At 40.7% G+C, this 18,507-nt stretch overlaps 1 protein-coding gene across 3 annotated transcripts in view; it reads left to right on the top strand.

Annotated features, from left to right (window-relative positions):
• tns3 (tensin 3) overlaps nucleotides 1–18,507 on the top strand; it is a 374,519-nt gene that overhangs the window by 268,648 nt on the left and 87,364 nt on the right. For 2 of the 3 annotated variants that reach the window (XM_078418541.1, XM_078418534.1), the window contains exons 12-17: nucleotides 2,829–2,941; nucleotides 5,825–5,885; nucleotides 5,992–6,067; nucleotides 8,428–8,557; nucleotides 10,204–10,269; nucleotides 14,273–14,377. In XM_078418541.1, coding sequence (XP_078274667.1) covers nucleotides 2,829–2,941; nucleotides 5,825–5,885; nucleotides 5,992–6,067; nucleotides 8,428–8,557; nucleotides 10,204–10,269; nucleotides 14,273–14,377 — 551 coding nt within the window. Of the gene's footprint in view, nucleotides 1–2,828; nucleotides 2,942–5,824; nucleotides 5,886–5,991; nucleotides 6,068–7,296; nucleotides 7,351–8,427; nucleotides 8,558–10,203; nucleotides 10,270–14,272; nucleotides 14,378–18,507 lie in introns of all 3 variants that reach the window. The other variant, XM_078418548.1, reaches the window with a different exon arrangement.

The raw sequence follows: 18,507 nt of genomic DNA, 5'->3' as shown, positions 1-18,507 counted from the left end.
GGACAGGTACATGGATAGGAAGGGTTTGGAGGGATAGGGGCCAGGTGCGGGCAAATGGGACCAAGTCCAGTGGGACATCTTGCTCAGCATGGACGAGTGTGCCGAAGGGCCTGTTTCCATGCTGCATGACATTATGTGATGGTATGGGATGAAGTAAATAAACAGTCAACTACTGATGATAAAATAGTTCCTAAAGTTTGCTTTCCTTGTTAATGGATAGATCATTTTAGACGCAGCTGGAAAAAGGAAGTGAAACTTGTTAAGCAGTGCCATGACAAGTACAAGTGGAAGCCTAGAGTTTTGTTGTAGGTGCAAAGTCAACTTTAACAACCTCTTCAAAAATACAGCATTTCACTGTCACTAATGTGAAAATTTCAGCAGACGTATATAGGTTTGTGTTATTGCAATAATGTGCCATGTTTGGCGCAACTCAAGGAAATTCTCAGCACCTCGCGTTTCAGCTTCCTTGTGCAACAGAAATTCTTCTGTCATGTGAATGTGAAATAAAAATGGAGTTGGATATTAATGTGAATACCTTAACAGTTACATTGGAAAATGTAGATAGTTTAATGATGTTGAAGCTACGAGAGACTGGGATAAATAGCAGGTTCCTGGTGTGCCACGTGTCCTCTGGGTGAAGTTTACGAAATTCATTTCACACAAATCTCCTGCAGTCAGAACATATTAATGCCAGTTATAACAGTCTTGTTTGGAGCACTGATCTTGAGCTGAAGGACTTGTGTGCCAACTACTCCCTCTGAGCATTTGGGAGTGATCTCTGCATTAATGTCGGTTGTACCGAAAATAATCCTCTGGCATTCTGCATGCTGCCTTTGCGATTTAAGGATGACTGTTTAGCACCATCTGGCCTAAGGAACAACCTCCTTCAAATTGGCACTGCAGTTTATTTTTTTCTAAACTACCCAGTACATGAAAAATCTATAACATGTAGCCACTTCAAAGGATAACCTACCTGGCAGTACATGAGAGAAAGATACTCTAAGCATTGTGCTTTTTCTCAGAGAAAATTTGATTCTTTGAACATAATCATGCTACTTCGAAACCAACATAAATCTTAAAGATTGTTTTCAATGGACATACGCTCAAATTTTATTTCTAGTTTTAAACTGAGATTAATAAAAAGGTTTAATCAACTTCTTAAAAGTTGCAAAAGCAACTTGGGTTTATGCTTTGTGACTTGGAACATATTTCTAGCGTGGGTCTGCATTCCCTGCAGCCTTCATAAGATAGGCACCTGTTGGCCAGAAACTAGTCTTACAACTTTTCTTTATTGCACTGGAATCCATCAGCAGTAAACCACTAGTTAGCAAAGGACGGTGTAGCAAAAAGCTTTAGCTGTTGCACGCCTAGCACTGTCAATCCCTAGAACACATTGGCTCCTGGCTTATCTGGAGATGCATAGGAAAAATCTGTGGCCTCTGTGATCTCATGAGTGATTGAGGCTGACAGGCCATTCATCATTGATGCTTTCCTCTTCTTAGAGCCTGTCACGATTGAACATTCAAAGCAAGGAGACAATGAAATGCCTTTTAACTGCCCGAGTCCAAGTGTTGCTTAATTCAGGTTTTCTATTTCCAATAATGGAAAATTCCCATGTGCAGCCATCGTTTCCAGACTAACAATCCATTTAGATCTTTTCCTCTGGTAAATGTTCTTGAAAAGCTGTTAGAAAGTTTTGTTACTGTTTTGTATGCAAAGCCAACAATCAGTTATAAGTGAAAGGTTGAAAGTGCTCACAGGATCCATGAATACTTGAGGAATAGAGATTTTGGAAACAAAGTTAATAATGGATTGTATTGTTGGAAATTTCATTTGAGAGCTGGCATTTCTCTTTGTGTGAAATGCCACAATTATAGAAGCAGTCTATTAAATTGGGTCAACGGCTGACTGCACAGACCACTTTCTCTGGCAGTCCCCCATCCACTCATCTCTCCCCTCCTTCCCACCTGTCACATTCCATTGAAACTGAAACCCCGGGCCCTTCACCTTCCTCACTCCACAACCATCCAGGGATCTAAAGTATAGAAAAGGTGACTATTTGGTGGAGCACCTGCATTCTGTCCACAATGGCCATCTCTAGCTTCCAGCAATATGCCATTTTATTTCTCCTACCCACTCTCCCACCTACCTGTCAGCCCTCTATCTTCTGCATTGCCATGGAGAGGCCAAATATGACTTGGAAAAACACCATCTCATATTCCATTCAGGTAGCCTCCAACTCATTGCTTTGAACTTAAACTTTCCAATATCAGGTAACTCACACCTCTGGTGTTCTTCTCACATACACTCACATATCCATCTAGTTTTCCCCAATCTTCATCCCCCCCCCCCACATCCCCTGTCCCTATTCCATCCATCTATCATTCCATCTATCAACCACCAGACTCTATCCCACATACTACACGCTGGCGATCCTTCCTGTTTCCCCTCAGTCCTAATTCAGGGACTTGATCTAAAACTTTGACCTACACCTTCTGCCTCCACAGATGCCACTTAACCTGCTGAATTCTTCCAGTATTTTGTTTTTGTTCTAGATTCCTGCAGCTCTTGTTTTTCAAAGAGACCAGTGTGCCCCATATCGGTCTCCTTCTATTTACAAAGGCCGCCCCCTATAATTGGAAATGAGCTTCTCTTCCAGGATCTGGCTTTAATTACTCTGATTTCTTCCATCGCACATCTCTTGGTTCTCTCAGAATGTTTTTAGTTCATGACAGTACATAAATGTGCATTGTTGAATAGTTGAAAGATTAAACAAAGTAATAAGTACCATAGATTGGACTAACTTTATAATCTGTTTTTCCCCTCAGGTATGCCCATTTTTTAAATGGTCTGCTATCTGGTTCAGTGAAAATGAACGCCACTCCATTGTTCCTGCACTTTGTCATTTTGCATGGCATTCCCAGTTTTGATACTGGCGGAGGTAACTCTTTGAAGTCAGCAAAGAATGGAGATATAGAAATTTAGTGACTTAATAACGGCTATTAAGAATATAGATAAGCCTCCTTTGGTGTTGTTCATGAGCTGCAAAATTGCCTTGTTAAGAATTGTAGACATGGTGTACTTTGGCTGCTGTATCTTGATGGTTCTCAAACTGGTTTGCCTGGGAATCGGCTAGAGAGTACTACCTTTAGGATACTGCTCTGTAAAGTAAATATAAAATGATTATAAATTTTTGAATTAAGTAAATGCAAATGTATTTTGAATGGCAAACATTTCCATGACTAAAACTAGCGAACTAGAGCAAAACATAAAGCGCTGGAGGAACTCAGCGGGTTAAGCAGCTTCTGTGGAGGGAATGAACAGGCAATGTTTCGGATCGAGCCTCTTTCTCAGACTGAGGAAGGGTCTCGACCCAAAACGCGTGTCTGAGAAAGGGTCCTGACCCGAAATGTAGCCTGTCCATTCCCTCCACAGATGCTAGCTGACCCGCTGAGTTCCTCCAGCACTTTGTGTTTTGCTCAAGATTCTAGCATCTACAGTTCCTCATGTCTGCAAACATCCTAGATGCTTGAGTTAAAGCTACCATGCAGCTAACTCTAACGAGCTGAAAACCTATAAGGCTAATTGTTCCACATAAAACTGAAATAGTGAGCTACGTTCTGGACTTAGTTGCAAGGGTGTAAGTTGCTCTTATTTTCCTGGGTATATTACACCAACTAGTTGGGTCATGGATCATAGTCTCACATGAAATATTTTCATTTTAAATATGGAGGATTGTTTGTTGCTCCCCACTGTGCACTTTGGAACTGTGTGGGATCTGGGAACAGCAGCTGTACTGCCTCCATTCCTGCACACTCTATGTCTATAATACATGGAAATATATGATAGATATAGGAAGCCTAGTGGACAATTTAGCCTGACATAGCTAAACTCATCCGGACTAAACTCAGATCCTGGGGGGACAGGGCTTTCTCCATCGCTGCTCCCACCCTATGGAACTCACTACCCCAAACCGTTAGAGACTCCCCCACACTCACCACATTCAAAACATCGCTGAAGTCTCACCTGTTCAGCACTGCCTTCAACCACTGAAGGTCACCTCACCTACTGTCTCCTTTCTCTGTTCATTTATTTATTTACTTATTTATCTATTTATTAATTTCCCTATGTTCTCAAAATCTCTGTAAAGCGTCTTTGAGTATATGAAAAGCGCTATATAAATAAAATGTATTATTATTATTATTATTATAGCTCCTGTTTCCAGTTGACATTGGTTCCAGCTCCAGCAAGACTTAATTTAACCTATGTTCTCAGACTTGCACTGAATGTATTTGACCACTAACGAGAGGGTCTGGGCTGACTGCGGAGATCGCCTAAGCTGGGTGTTTTCGGTCTTGTGTAGGTGTAAAGGTTGGCGTCCAGAGTATTCTGGACACAATAACAATTTTTTTTTTAACACTACTAAAACATTTTAGTTTCGTCTGAAGAAGGGTCCAGACCCGGAACGTCACCTAGCCATTTTCTCCAGAGATGCTGCCTGATCCGCTGAGTTACTCCAGCACTTTTTGTCTATCTTTGGTATAAACCAACATCTGTAGATCATGTTTAGTTTAGAGATACAGCATATAAACAAGCCCGTCAGCCCACCAAGTCCTCGCCGACCATCGATCACCTGTACACTTGTTCTAATGTCTGTGTATCCCTCTCACTTTCTCACACTCCTCCCACTTCATCCCCTTCATCCCCATCAATGCTCGCCTCTGCCCTGCCTTAATTATTCTCGTCTGCCGCCACCTTGCCTTCTCCACTCTTCACCTTCCTTTCCTATCATATTGCAGAATCTGCAGCCTTATGTTCTCTATCCCTTCCCAGTCTCTGTCACGATCTCAACCCTTCCCTCCCCCACCTGACTGTTACCTGCCAATTTAACTCCTACTGTATCCGCCCATCGCTTGCAAACTGTTGCCCCACTTCTCCTTCCCTCCCCCAACCTCTTAATACTGGCCCTCTATTCTTTCCGTCTAGATGCAAGGTCTCGAACCAAACATCACCTGTCCATTTCCCCCCACAGATGCTGCCTGACTTGCAAAGATCCCCAGATTCTGTATTTATGATAGTCAAGGAGCCGATTGCCCTATTCCTGCTCTTGTTTCTTGCCTTAAAGAGAGAATCAAGAGTGTTTTATTGTCATATGTCCTGAAGTGGAACAATGAAATTATTACCTGCAGCAGCACAACACATATGTAAACACATGATTCTGTAAAACCCATAATAAACAACAAAAAATAAATAAGAAAACAAAACAACAGACAAATAGGCAATAGTAGTGTAAAGTTTTTTTTTTAAATGTCCCCAAATCTATATATTCTGGTATACTTGAAGCTGGTTTGGTTGTAGAGAACATCTATTTTTCTGGCTTTCTGGTATAATTGGGTTTTGGATTGATAGGATAGCTCTGAAAGCAAGAGTAGACCTAAAGAGCCAAATTCCCCTCTTCTGTTCTGGTCCACGTTCAGACTTTACAACTCCGAATTGGGTTTTGGGTATTCAATGAGTGTCTATAAGGAGAACTGTACCATTTCACTATAATAGGAAGAAAAATGACCCTTCATTATATTTTTTTAAAACAATTACAGATTCAAGGCAAAATTCCTGTTGTAATACAAAATTCTGTTTTCTCTACAATTATACCCTACCCTCCTCTTCCTTTGTGAGGCTAATTCGAAGAGCAGTGTTTTTTATTGATCACTCATTAAAGATATACCATGAACGTAGCTATGAAATGTTTACATTTGACACGTCAGAAACTATATTAAAAAAATTAAATGCTAAGAATTCTCACTTAATAATTGTTATTTTGCAGTTTGCCGCCCATTTTTAAAGATTTACCAAGCAATGCAACCAGTCTACACTTCAGGGATCTAGTGAGTTTTACTCTAACAATGTAAACCAGATTTGACTTTGCATCTTTAGTGCTGCTGTTCACTTGGGGCATGATAAGTAAAACCTGTTTCATGTTATTTTTTATAGCAATGTTGGGGCTGAAAATCAGAGCAGAATATGCATTTCGATAGAGCCAGCACAACTTCTTAAGGGTGATATAATGGTGAGTTCGCTGTGACCCAGCACCAATTGTGGCCTGACGAAATTAAAGGACAAATCACCACAAAGGAATCTTGCTACATTTTGGGGAGGGGTGGGGGAGGGGAGGAAACAGGTGAATTTTTGTCAAATACATATTAATTTTGTTTAGTTTTTGTTTAGAGACACAGCATTGGAACAAGCCCATCAGCCCACTGAGTCCATGTCGACTATCAAACACCTGCTGACATTAGTTCAATGTTATCCCACTTTCTCGTCCATTCCTTACACATTAGGGGCTATTTTACAAAGGCCAACTAACCAAGTCGCACATCTTTAAGATATTGGAGGAAACCGGAGCACCCGGAGGAAACTCATGCAATCACAGGAAGAAAGTGCCAGCTCCACACAGATAGCACCAGAGGTTGTGATCAAAACTGGGCGTCTGTCGCTGTGAGGCAGCAACTTCACCGCTGTGCCGCCTGTGTAGACAACATCTTTCCTCTTATGGGATAATCAAGGAGAAACATATTTTAGATGGAGATTTTTTTTTTTTCTCTTAGAAGGTTGTGAGTCTTTGGAATTCTACCTTCTAAACATCATCAAATGAGGTCCCAGATAACATAGGTTTCTTTGTGCCTGAAGTAACACATTCACTAACTCACATTCTGCACTTCATTTGCTCTACCTATTCTACTTGAGTTTGACTTGATTGTATTTATGTATGGTATTATCTGATCTGTCTGAATAGCGTGCAAAACAAAGCTTTTCATTGTACCTCGACTCGGTACAAGTGACAAAAATAAACCTAAGCCTAAAGTACGGCATCGGAGCTGCTGGAGAGGTAGAAATACTGACTGATTAAACATGACAGGGGTTGGCAGTAACATAAACCAAGTCAGTAAACGTGTTGCTTCAGGCACAAAGAAACCTATGTTGTTGTCTGGAACCTAATTTGATGACGTTTAGGTGAAATATGAACATTCTGGAGAATCATTATTGTAGAATACTTCAGGATTCAGTGAAATTAATAAGTAAGCTATTTTAGAACTTGATTCCAAGAGTGATTTAAGATTTCATTTTAAGGTTCAGGGTGAGGTTTTATTAGAGAGTTTAAAAATTCATAACCTGTTTTTTTTTAAATGCATGTTTGTGCCTGCAAAAGTGGACAATATATGGTCTTATTACTTAAACTCCCTGCTCAGAATAAGTTAGTCAGTAGATTGATAAAATCAGATAATAGTTTATTTTCAGGTAATAAATGGCGCTGCGTGCGAAGGAGAAAGGATGTGCTTAACAAATAATGAAGTATGCTTTAATTACAATTTATTTGTAATTTGCCCTGAAATGTTGATGCTTGCTTGATTAAACAGATTAGTTGTACTTTTTGAGTGATTTTGGGACCTACCTCCAATCCAATAAATTAGGTTAAAGGGGTTTTTCTAAATAATTCACAGTGAGGAATGTATTACGTCACTTAGATAAACAAGAAAAAATTCCCTTCATTGTTCCCTTCCAGTAGCTTTAAGGTTTAAAAATTATAGTTAAAATGTGAGATTACCATGAAGAGACAGACCTGGAATTAAAAGAGGAAGTATGAATGACATTGCCAAAATTATTGCAGAATTGGTGATGGGAGGAGAGTTTTTCTCCCAAAGTATTTCTCTTTCCATCCTCTTTTGAAATCCTCCCCAAACGGAGGATTCAGGCAACATTCTGGTGCCTCTGCTTGATTCTTCCTAGGCTTATCATTCATGTCCATCTTGTAATCTCCAAAGTTACTCAGGATGTTGCTTGCTCAAAAAATTACTAAATAGGCCCAAAGATTTTTTGCTTCATTAATTGGATAGTTAGAGGGCTGGTAGAAAGATTCAATAGTGATCATGAATTGCATAGAGTAGCATTGGCAAAGGAAGGTAAAGGAAGGTTCTCAAATCTTGGGGAGGTGTGGGGAGGTGTGGAGGAATTGTACATCCACAGGGAAGGAAACTGGTGATCTTTCCGTGAGATAAGGGATAACACGGTAAATTATTATAAGGTAGCTAAACATGTTGCACTATAGAAATTGAACTCGATGAATAGCTACAACCTGACATTGACTAAAGCTCTGAAGATGAAAGTTGAAACAATCTAAATTTTGCAGGGAAAGATAACTGCACAGAATGGTACTAGTTTGAATCAGATCAAGAGGAAGTGCATATTGCATAAGTGCATAAAAAATGTCCACACATTAGGAGTAAATGTTGTGATTTTTAGTTCTTTGATCAGCGCAGTGCACCCAATATCTTTTGTTTTGTTCTCGCATCTCCCATCGAATTGTGAGCATTATATTTGTGTTTTAAATTAATTTTGCTTATCCATTGTGATAAAATTAATCTGTTACAGGTTAAGTGCTACCACAAGAAGTATCGTTCAGCGACAAGAGATGTAATCTTCCGGCTTCAGTTTCACACTGGCTCCATTCAAGGTTTTGGGTTTGTGTTTGGGAAAGAGGACCTAGACAATGCCAACAAAGGTGAGCTAATTGAATACGTGGTCAATAGCTGTGTCACTGAATAAAATCCAAATAAATTCTCAAACAGTGATAAATGTCAAGCTTTTCTTTCTCTAAAAGCTCTCCCAGAAAGGAGAATTGGAGGCTTGTCTTGTCAAATACAATTGTCTTGTCAAATACATTTCATTGAACCGTTGACCCTGTGCCAACCTACATATGACAAATAAAATTTATTATTAATTGTCCGTGCAGATTTCCAGGGTTATTCACTCTGATGCCATTGTTCATGATTCACATGCAAGACTCATGATTGATACCTGCTATTTACAGATGATTGGGCTATTCTGTTAACATTGTATTATTGGCAATTTTTTTTGTTGCTTCCTTGCTTTCACAGCCCTATAGTTATACATTAAGAGTGTTAAGTTAAATATTATACATTTCTTTAAAACTTAAGATGTGTTGGCCTTAAAGTTTTAGGGTATTAATTTATTCTTCTCAAAGCAAACTTTTTTGGAAAAGTTGCTTGATTTTAATAAAAGAGGCACATTAAAGGTAATTTGCAGCTGTGTTTGCTATACTCTAAAATAGGCAGTGCTCATCGTTTATGCTTACTGCTGGTCAAAGACTACAGGACAACAACAGATTTGCAAATGTGATTTTTTAGTTCAGTTCATGACTTGCGTTTCCTAAAAATGTAAATTTTGATTTTTGTTGGAATGAAAGAGTTGTACAGCACAGAAACATGCCCTTCAGCCCACCATGTCCATGCCTATCTTATTGCCCATTTGCACTAATCCCCTTCATCCACATTAGGACTGCACCCTTCTTTGCCTTACTTGGTTAAGTGTCTGTTTATATGCCTCTTAAATGTGGTAATTATATCTGATTCCATCACCCCTCTAGCAGCGAGTTCCAGTTATTAACCACTCTCTGTTGAAAAAAAAGAACTTAACCCTAATATTCTTTTAAAATTTCGTACCTCTCACGTAAAACATTTGCCTTTTTTCTTTCCAAGCTACCCCAAGCATGAGGTACATTAAGGAATTGTTGATTAGGAAGGGTGTCGAAGGTTACGGGGAGAAGGCAGGTGAGTGGGGTTGAGAGAGAAAAATAGATCAGCTAAGATTGAATGGCAGAGTAGACATGATAGGCTGAAATACTGCCTGGAAACTGGCCCTTTGGCCTGCTGAGTCCATGCTATCCACTATCCACATAAACTGGCCCTTTGGCCTGCTGAGTCCATGCTATCCACTATCCACATAAACTGGCCCTTTGGCCTGCTGAGTCCATGCCAATCATCTGTACAACAGTAATTCTGTACTACACACTGGGGACAATTTACAGAGACAAATTAATCTACAAACCCGCACGTCTTTAGAATGTGGGAGGAAACCGGAACACCCGGAGAAAACCCACGCGGCCACAGGTAGAACGTACAAACTTAGTACAGGCAGCACCCGTAGTCAGGATCGTATCCATGTCTTTGGCATTTAAGGCAGCAACTCTACCGCTGCGCCACTATACAGCCCCTTAAAAACTGGTCTTACGGAAAAGATTTTGATTAATGAATGTTCATTAGGCTAAAATAGAATGTTCCTCCAAATGCAAACAATAGAGTTCTTGCTCTTTAGCAGTCATTTGTTTCTCTGTTCCTTTCATTCTAGATGACCGGTTTCCTGAATACGGCAAGATTGAGCTTGTGTTCTCAGCCAGTCCTGAGAAAATACAGGGTATGTGGAATAATTTACTTTATCTTTTTTTAGCATTGTATTTCGGTAGGAATTATGGATGGTGCAGCGGTTATATAACTGACCAGTAATCTGCAGACTAGACCAGCAAATCGGCAACCCAAATTCAAATCCCATCATGAAAGCTGTGTAATTTTAACCCACCATTCAATCTGGAACTTGGATGATGAAGAACAAGTCTTGGTGACGATAATCATGCAAACCAGGGATTGTTGTAGAAACTCCATTGCTTCCATAATGTGCTTCAAGAGAGGAAATGTGCCGATCTTCTCAGGCATGGCCTCTACTTGACTCTTGACTCACCTGCATGGCCATTGAAATGACCAAGAAAACCAGTCAGTAAGGGATGGGTAGTAGAAGCTCTCCTTGCCAGGTCCGGAAAATGGCATGAATAAATTAAAAAATGATTTAAAGATTATTTTCAGAAAGATAGATCAAAAGAAAGGTCAAAGAATATCTTGTGAAGTAATAGCAATTGTTGAATATCTGATGATAGTAAATATTCCTTAATTTGTTCTGACGATATAAAACACAAATCCTGATTAATGGCAACAAGGCAAGTGACGTCAATGATGGAAACGGGCACTTGCCACTTCCAAGCCAATTAACTTGCAAACCTGTACGTCTTTGGAGTGTGGGAGGAAACCGAAGTTCTCGGACAAAACCCATGCAGGTCACGGGGAGAACGTACATACTCCATACAGAAAGCACCCGTAGTCGGGATCGAACACGGGTCTCTGGCGCTGCCGGAGTCGGTGCAAGGCAGCAACTCTACTGCTGCACCACCGTGACTGCCCTAATTGTAATAATGGCAGGGGTGGAGTAGGTGGAGGAAGTATGCAGTGGAAGGAGGTGGTTGGTTTTATCAAAAGATGTTTTAGGCCTCTTGTCAATGATCCCCAAACCTAACTACATTTTTGGGTCAATGTGAGAGAATCTAATTTTCATGGGTTTAAACTGCTTGTAACTCAGTGCGTACCAAGGATGGTGATGAAGGAAAATAACTGCAGATGCTGGTACAAATTGAAGGTATTTATTCACAAAATGCTGGAGTAACTCAGCAGGTCAGGCAGCATCTCAGGAGAGAAGGAATGGGTGACGTTTCGGGTCTAGACCCTTCGATTAAGTAAATGATCAACTCTTCTGAGGTTTACCACTAACCTATACACCAAAGCTAATTTGCAGTGGCTAATTAACGAACCAACCAATCCACACATCTCTGAGTAGGAAGGTCTTGATTCGAAACGTCACCTATTCCTTTTCTCCAGAGATGCTACCTGACTCGCTGAGTTACTCCAGCGTTTTGTGTCTATCCACACATCTCTGAGGTGTGTGAGGAAATTGGAGGACCCATAGTCAAAGGGAGAACATGCAACCTCCACACAGGCAGCAGCAGAAGTCAGGAAAGAACCCAGGTTATTGGAGCTCTGAGGTAGCAGCTCTATGAGCTAGCTGTGTTACCCGGAGATTAGCTGATATACTTCTTTGGGTAGCAAAGTGTTGCCATTGAGTTTGATAGACACGGGCATTGCTAAGAATTGATTAAACTAAGAGTACTTAGTCTTATCCCAAGACATGTTTCTTTGTGTGATTGAACTTTCTATTATTTGTTTGAACTGGGTTGCTTGCTAGTCTCTTAGTTTATTGTCACGTGTACAGTGAAAAGTTTTTGTTGCATGCTAACCAGTCAGTGGAAAGACAATACATGATTACAATCGAGCCATCCACAGGGCACTGGATAAAGGGAATAACGTGAATAACATTTAGTGCAAGATAAAGCCAGTAAAGTCCATTCAAAGGTCCAATTTTGTTATGCTCATTCATAATCAGTTCTTCATGGGGGACACGAACCTCACATTGCCCAGAGCAGATAGATGTGGAAGATTTTCCGAATCTTCTTTGCTAGGCCAGCAGGGTATTCACAAGACATGAATTGTCAGATGTTTCTCTGTTGCTGCTTCAGAAATTACCAGATTTATTAAATTTAAATTTGCAATTTGCCATGGGTAATATCAAATTCTTGACTCTCAGTTGCAGCTCCAGGGCCAAAACAGGAGGCAGATACAATCTTCACATCTGACTTGTAATTTCCTTTCTATGACTATGAGCCCCCAAGCAGTTAGTGTCAAGGAGAAGAGGAGAGGATATTTTGAGACCACAGTCTGCACAAAAGCACTGTGGTCTTGCATTCAATGCAAGCTTGGGGAGTAATTTCTGGTACTGAAAATTAGTTACCTGAGCTTCATAGAGAGCAATGATTTAGGAGGCTTGGGTTAAGTGGGAACATGTATCTTTATGTGGCCATATACCAAAGTATGTTGGTAGTTACTTCCTTCAGTACAGACATGAACTGCTGGAACATAAGGTAATACTCTGGCATTCACCAAGTAGTCGAAAATATAATTAAAGACACAAAATGCTGGAGTAAGTCAGCAGGTCAGGCAACATCCCTGGAGAACATGGAGAGGTCATGTTTCAGTTCGGGACCCTTCTTCAGCCTTGAGTCCGAATCATCACTTTTCAATATTCTGTAGGGATGCTGCCTGACCCAATGAGTTACTCCAGCACTTTGTTTTTTTTTGTAAACCAGCATCTGCAGTTCCTCATTTCTACATGTATCTGCTCCACTGCGAAATCTCCTCAAGGTCTGCCTACTTTGAAGAAATGTTCCTCCTTCTCCTCTCCCCAATGGGAGTTCTGTGAAACCCTCTTTCACTGCTCCCCCTCAGTGATTCCTGTGTCTCTACTGCTCTACAGGTCTGAAGAAGGGTCCTGACCTGAAATGTCACCTGTCCATGTTCTGGGATGCTGCCTGACCCGCTGACTTACTCCAGCACAATGTCTTTTTTTGTAAACCAGCAACTGCAGTTCCTTATTTCTACATTTTAAGTATATAATTTTATATGATGCAATGTAACATGTTAACAGTCAATAATTGGAAGTGATCATAACCTATTTCACCCTGATCTACTGCCCAATTTCAATTCATCCTTCGTCCCTTGCACATTCATCATTTCACACAGCAATAATTCAATGTATAGTGATCGCCAATGTGGAAATGGTGCCTTTAAGCCCTGGGGGAGAAAAACTAACTGGGAAGTGGGAAGACTCGTGATGTTGCCTGCCTGACATCGGTCTCCTCTAATAAAGCTTTCTGGCCAGTGATATCATAAAAACGATGCTCTGCGGAAAAGTTTTTGCTGCCTTTTTATAGCTGAGGCTGTATACAATTTCATGGGCCTTCCAACTGCCGTCTCAGCCTGGGTTAAAAGCTCAGGGTAAGTAAAACTTATCTATTAAAGCAGGACAAAAGACTGAGGGGAGAACAGCAAGGAATATTTTGGACATTACTCTCTGGGCAATATAAACAAAATAAGGAAAATGAAAAGAAGGATGATTTTAAGTTAAATCAAGGTCAAAAGGAATCCGTTCAAATGCACTCCAGCACTTTATGTCTATAAAAAAAGTTGAGTTTTGTTTTGCATTTAAGTGAAATGTTTAGCTTTATACTGACGGTCTGTTATGTTTAAACAGGAGTTAAATATCATGGAGCTAACAATGCCCCATGAGGTTCCGCATAATGTAACCCTTTATTCAAAAAGAAATGTCCGTGAAGAGAAACATTAGATTTATGTGTGCTAAGCCTAATCAGAGCTTTCAGCTAGAAGTTGTATCCTTTGAATATCCTGTTCTCATGGAATGCTAAAGAAACACACCACAGCTGTGGGTGTGTGCAGTTTTCTGGGATTTTGGATTAGATAAATCATTAGTCCAAGCTCTGAAGCTTTTTCTAAGCTTTCCTTCCAGTTTGTTTCTGTTTGGAGAGCTGCAACTACATTTTGTTGGTGTCTTGTAATGAATGCGTCTTAAAAGCTACAACGTTTGGCCCAATAGTTGGAATGAAATGACCGTTGTTGGAACCGTCTTTTTGTATGTGACGTTAATAGGTCATTGTGAAAGTCATGCTGAACATATTCTTTCACAGGTTCTGAGCATCTCCAGAACAATCATGGAGTAATTGTGGATTATAACACTGCTGATCCATTGATCCGCTGGGACTCCTATGAAACTCCCATTGCTGATGGGGAAGGTAAGGCAGGTGTATTGCATTAAATTTTAATTGGATGACTTTTTTTCTGTTTTCAGTTTATTTGAGTAAGTTATACCACTTTGAATATCACATGTTGTACTGTGGAATAAAGAGGTGGGATAATGTTGCTTTAATGGCAGGTTCAGAGCAGCTGTGTGATTGAGTTTCCATTTCTTACTCGGAGAATAATAAGTGAGGCTGCTCATGTGTGGTTCTTGGTTAATGGCCACCAGGACTGGTTTGACAATTCTCAAGCTTACTTTAGAAACTCCTTACAAAATATTGACGGCAGTCATAAAACAAGGGAAATGTTCATCCTATCAGCCTTTGCTCAGTTGAAAGATCAAACCACTTATTCTGTCAGACATACCTGTGACTTTAGTGCAGAATAATTTGTAGGTGCGTTAGAAAGCACAGTGCTCCACTGCTGTGTAATGAGCATTCTTATGGAATAGTGAGAAATCTAACATAACTAATTTATACTGCGTGACTTATTTAAAAACTGCTGTGCATTCTCTTCTGGGTGGAATCATTAAATAATTGTGCACGCTGGTGCAGCAGTAGAGCTCCTGCCTTACAGCGCCAGAGACCCAGGTTCAAATCTGACTATGGGTGCTGTCTGTACAGAGTTTGTACGTTCTCCCCATGACCTGCCTGTGTTTTCTCTGGTATCTCTGGTTCCTCTTACACTGCAAAGACGTATACGTTTGTAGGTTAATTGGTCTGGTATAATTGTAAATTGGCCCTAGTGTGTACAGGATAGTGTTAGTGTGCGAGGATCGCTGGTCGGCGTGGACTCAGTGGGCCAAAGGGTCGTGCTGTATCTCTAAACTGAACTAAACTAAACTAAATTGGTTTCTACAGAGATAATCTATGAAGTGGCTGTAGAACACAGTTTGTGGCTTCTCAGGTTCAAGTAAAGAAAATCCTTTGTAATAAATTGCACAAAGTTTTATCTCAGTACCACTGAAAATGTGAGAAACCTTTTTTTTCAGAGAATTAAATAAAGTACTCTAGTTCCATCTTACTTTGTCAGAAATATTTTCATTTATAAACAATCTTTGATAAATGAATTTATCCAATAATTTCTTTGATTTTAATTACTTTCTGCTGTGCAGTGTCTTTTGAGGCAAACATGCCAGCTGTTGTACAGTATCAACTAAACAACTTGCCTTAAATTGGTGTGTCCTATCAGGATTAAATTATTAACTTATTAAGATTAAGATAAAAGTATGAAAAATTTGCAGTGATTTGTAAAGAATGAAACATGAGGCATGCCCGCACATATTTGATTTATCAGTCAACACAATATGTCTTAACTGGAGATTTAAGCTGGAGTAATATGTAATAAAGTTTTTCCAATTTGGTTTACTTTCACAAGTAACTATAGCTGGCAATGCTTCAGTGCTTTGCAATGGGAACTTTTCCGTTAGGGAAAAGACTTCATTGCCATTGCCATTTATAAGAGGAAAGACATCATTGCCTGCCCAGCTGAAATGGGGTGCCTTCGATTTATTTGCTGGATGCATTTGCGCCATTTCAAAGTGTTTCCTCTTGGCACTGACAACCTGTCATTTGAGGAGTTTATCTTTGGAATCTGAGCATCTTTTTTTGAGCAGATAGATGGATGTCCCTGAAGAACAAAATGACATTGAAAGGAGGAGAACCCATTTGCTCCCTTTTACTATTTGCTAACAAATTCAGCAGTGATCTTATTGTGGTGACGTCACCACCATTAAGTAAGATCATGGCCGATTTATTACATCAGCATCATTTTCCTACCCTCACACTGCATCCCTTGTCGTTACTTTAGACTTTAGAGATACAGCGTGGAAACAGGCCCTTCTGTCCACCGAGTCGACGCTGACCAGCAATCACCTCATACATTAGCACTATCCTTCACACTTGGGACAATGTATCATTTTATAGAAGCCAATTAACCTGTAAACCTGTACGTCTTTGGAGTGTGGAAGGAAATCGGTGCACCCAGTGAAAACCCACACAGTCACAGTAAGAACATACAAACTCTGTACAGACAGCACCCGTAGTCAGGATCAAACCCGGGTCCCTGGCACTGTAAAGCAGCAACTCTACTGCTGCACCACTGCCCCCTCCTCCCTGATCAGGATCTTTCATAATTGGGTAACATTCCTTTACCCTAGCACTCAAACCTTTTTGTCATTTCCTCTTTGCCGCCTTCATTGCTTGTTGCATCTAAAAGATGAGCATAAAGATGATCTAAATCCGACACAAGGAAAATGCCTTTGCAGGGAGTCTTATTTCTGGCAATTAGTCACTAGAGTCATAGAGTGATACAGTGTGGAAACAGGCCGTATAGGCCCAACTCGCCCACGCCGCCAACGATGTCCCAGCTACACTAGTCCCACTGCCTGTGGTTGGTCCATATCCTTCCAAACCTGTCTTATCCATGTACCTGTCTAACTGTTTCTTAAACGATGGGATAGTCCCAGCCTCAACTACCTCCTCTGGCAGCATGTTCCATACACCCACCACCCTCTGTGAAAATGTTACCCCTCGGATTCCTATTAAAAGGATTCCTTTTCCCCTTCACCTTGAACCTAGATCCTCTGGTCCTCGATTCCCCTACTCTGGGCAAAAGACTCTGTATATCTACCCGATCTATTCCTCTCATGATTTTGTATACCTCTTTAAGATCTCCTCTCATCCTCCTGCGCTCCATGGAATAGAAACCCAGCCTACTGAACCTCTCCTGATAGCTCACGCCCTCTAGTCCTGGCAACATCCTTGTAAATCTTTTCTGAACCCTTTCAAGCTTGTCAATATCTTTCCTATAACAGGTGCCCAGAACTGAACACAATATTCTAAATGCAGTCTCACCAACATCTGATACAACTGCAACATGACCTCCCAACTTCTATACTCAATACTTTGACTGATGAAGGCCAATGTACCAAAAGCCTTTTTGACCACCTTATCTACCTGCGACTCGACCTTCAAGGAACCATGCACCTGTACTCCTAGGTCCCTCTGCTCTGCAACACTACCCAGAGGCCTGCCATTTACTGTGTATGTCCTGCCCTGTTTGACGTCCCAAAATGCAACACCTCATACTTTTCTGTATTAAATTCCATCAACCATTCCTCTGCCCACATGGCCAATCGATCCAGATCCTGCTGCAATCTTTCACAACCATCTTCACTATCTGCAAAACCACTAACTTTTGTATAAGAAAATAACTGCAGATGCTGGTACAAATCAAAGGTATTTATTCACAAAATGCTGGAGTAACTCAGCAGGTCAGGCAGCATCTCAGGAGAGAAGGAATGGGTGACGTTTTGGGTCGAGACCCTTCTTCAGACTAACTTTTGTATCATCAGCAAACTTGCTCATCTTGTCCTGTATGTTCTCATCCAAATCATTGATGTAGATGACAAACCGTAACAGGCCCAACACCGAACCCTGAGGCACACCACTAGTCACAGGCCTCCAGTCCGAGAAGCAACCTTCCACCATCACCCTCTGCTTCCTTCCATGGAGCCAATTTGCTATCCATTCAGTTATCTCTCCTTGGATCCCATGCGGTCTAACCTTCGAGAGCAGCCAACACTAGTTCCTTACTGTAAGATAGATCAATGACCTTGTCTTGTACTGGATGACAGATTGCAGCCACCTTGCCCCCCATCTCTTAAATGTGTGTAAAAGTCTTCTGCGAGATTTTTCTTTCTCCAGCAGGGGTCTTCTTTTATAGATTTGACCGTGGAAATGAGCATGAGACTCTCTTAGGATATGTTTGACTCTGTTTGGATATGTTTGACTCTGTTCGGATATGTTTGGCTGCTCCACTTGTTAAGAACTTCTTTCAGGCACCTGAACCGTTTCCATGTGAAAGCATGCAGAAAGCCCTCACATCTCAAGGAGCAACCGACAGCCAGTGACAAAATAATGCAATCTCATTCCGCAAATGGATGTGGTGGGCCTCGACATCCAGCAACCAACACAGAACTGATATGGAGCACTATTGCACACTCCCAAGGTCCACAGCAGCAAACTGAAAATCTGTTGATAGGCATATGGATTTGATTTATGGAAATTTGATGGGATATGTGTGACATAATTCAGGGCAGTATCATGCAGGCCAGGAATGTTTT

The sequence above is a fragment of the Rhinoraja longicauda genome, chromosome 2 (assembly GCF_053455715.1).
Source record: "Rhinoraja longicauda isolate Sanriku21f chromosome 2, sRhiLon1.1, whole genome shotgun sequence".
Lineage (NCBI taxonomy): Eukaryota > Metazoa > Chordata > Chondrichthyes > Rajiformes > Arhynchobatidae > Rhinoraja > Rhinoraja longicauda.
Note: the sequence above shows the minus strand (reverse complement) of the source record. Positions and strands in the feature narration are given on the sequence as shown.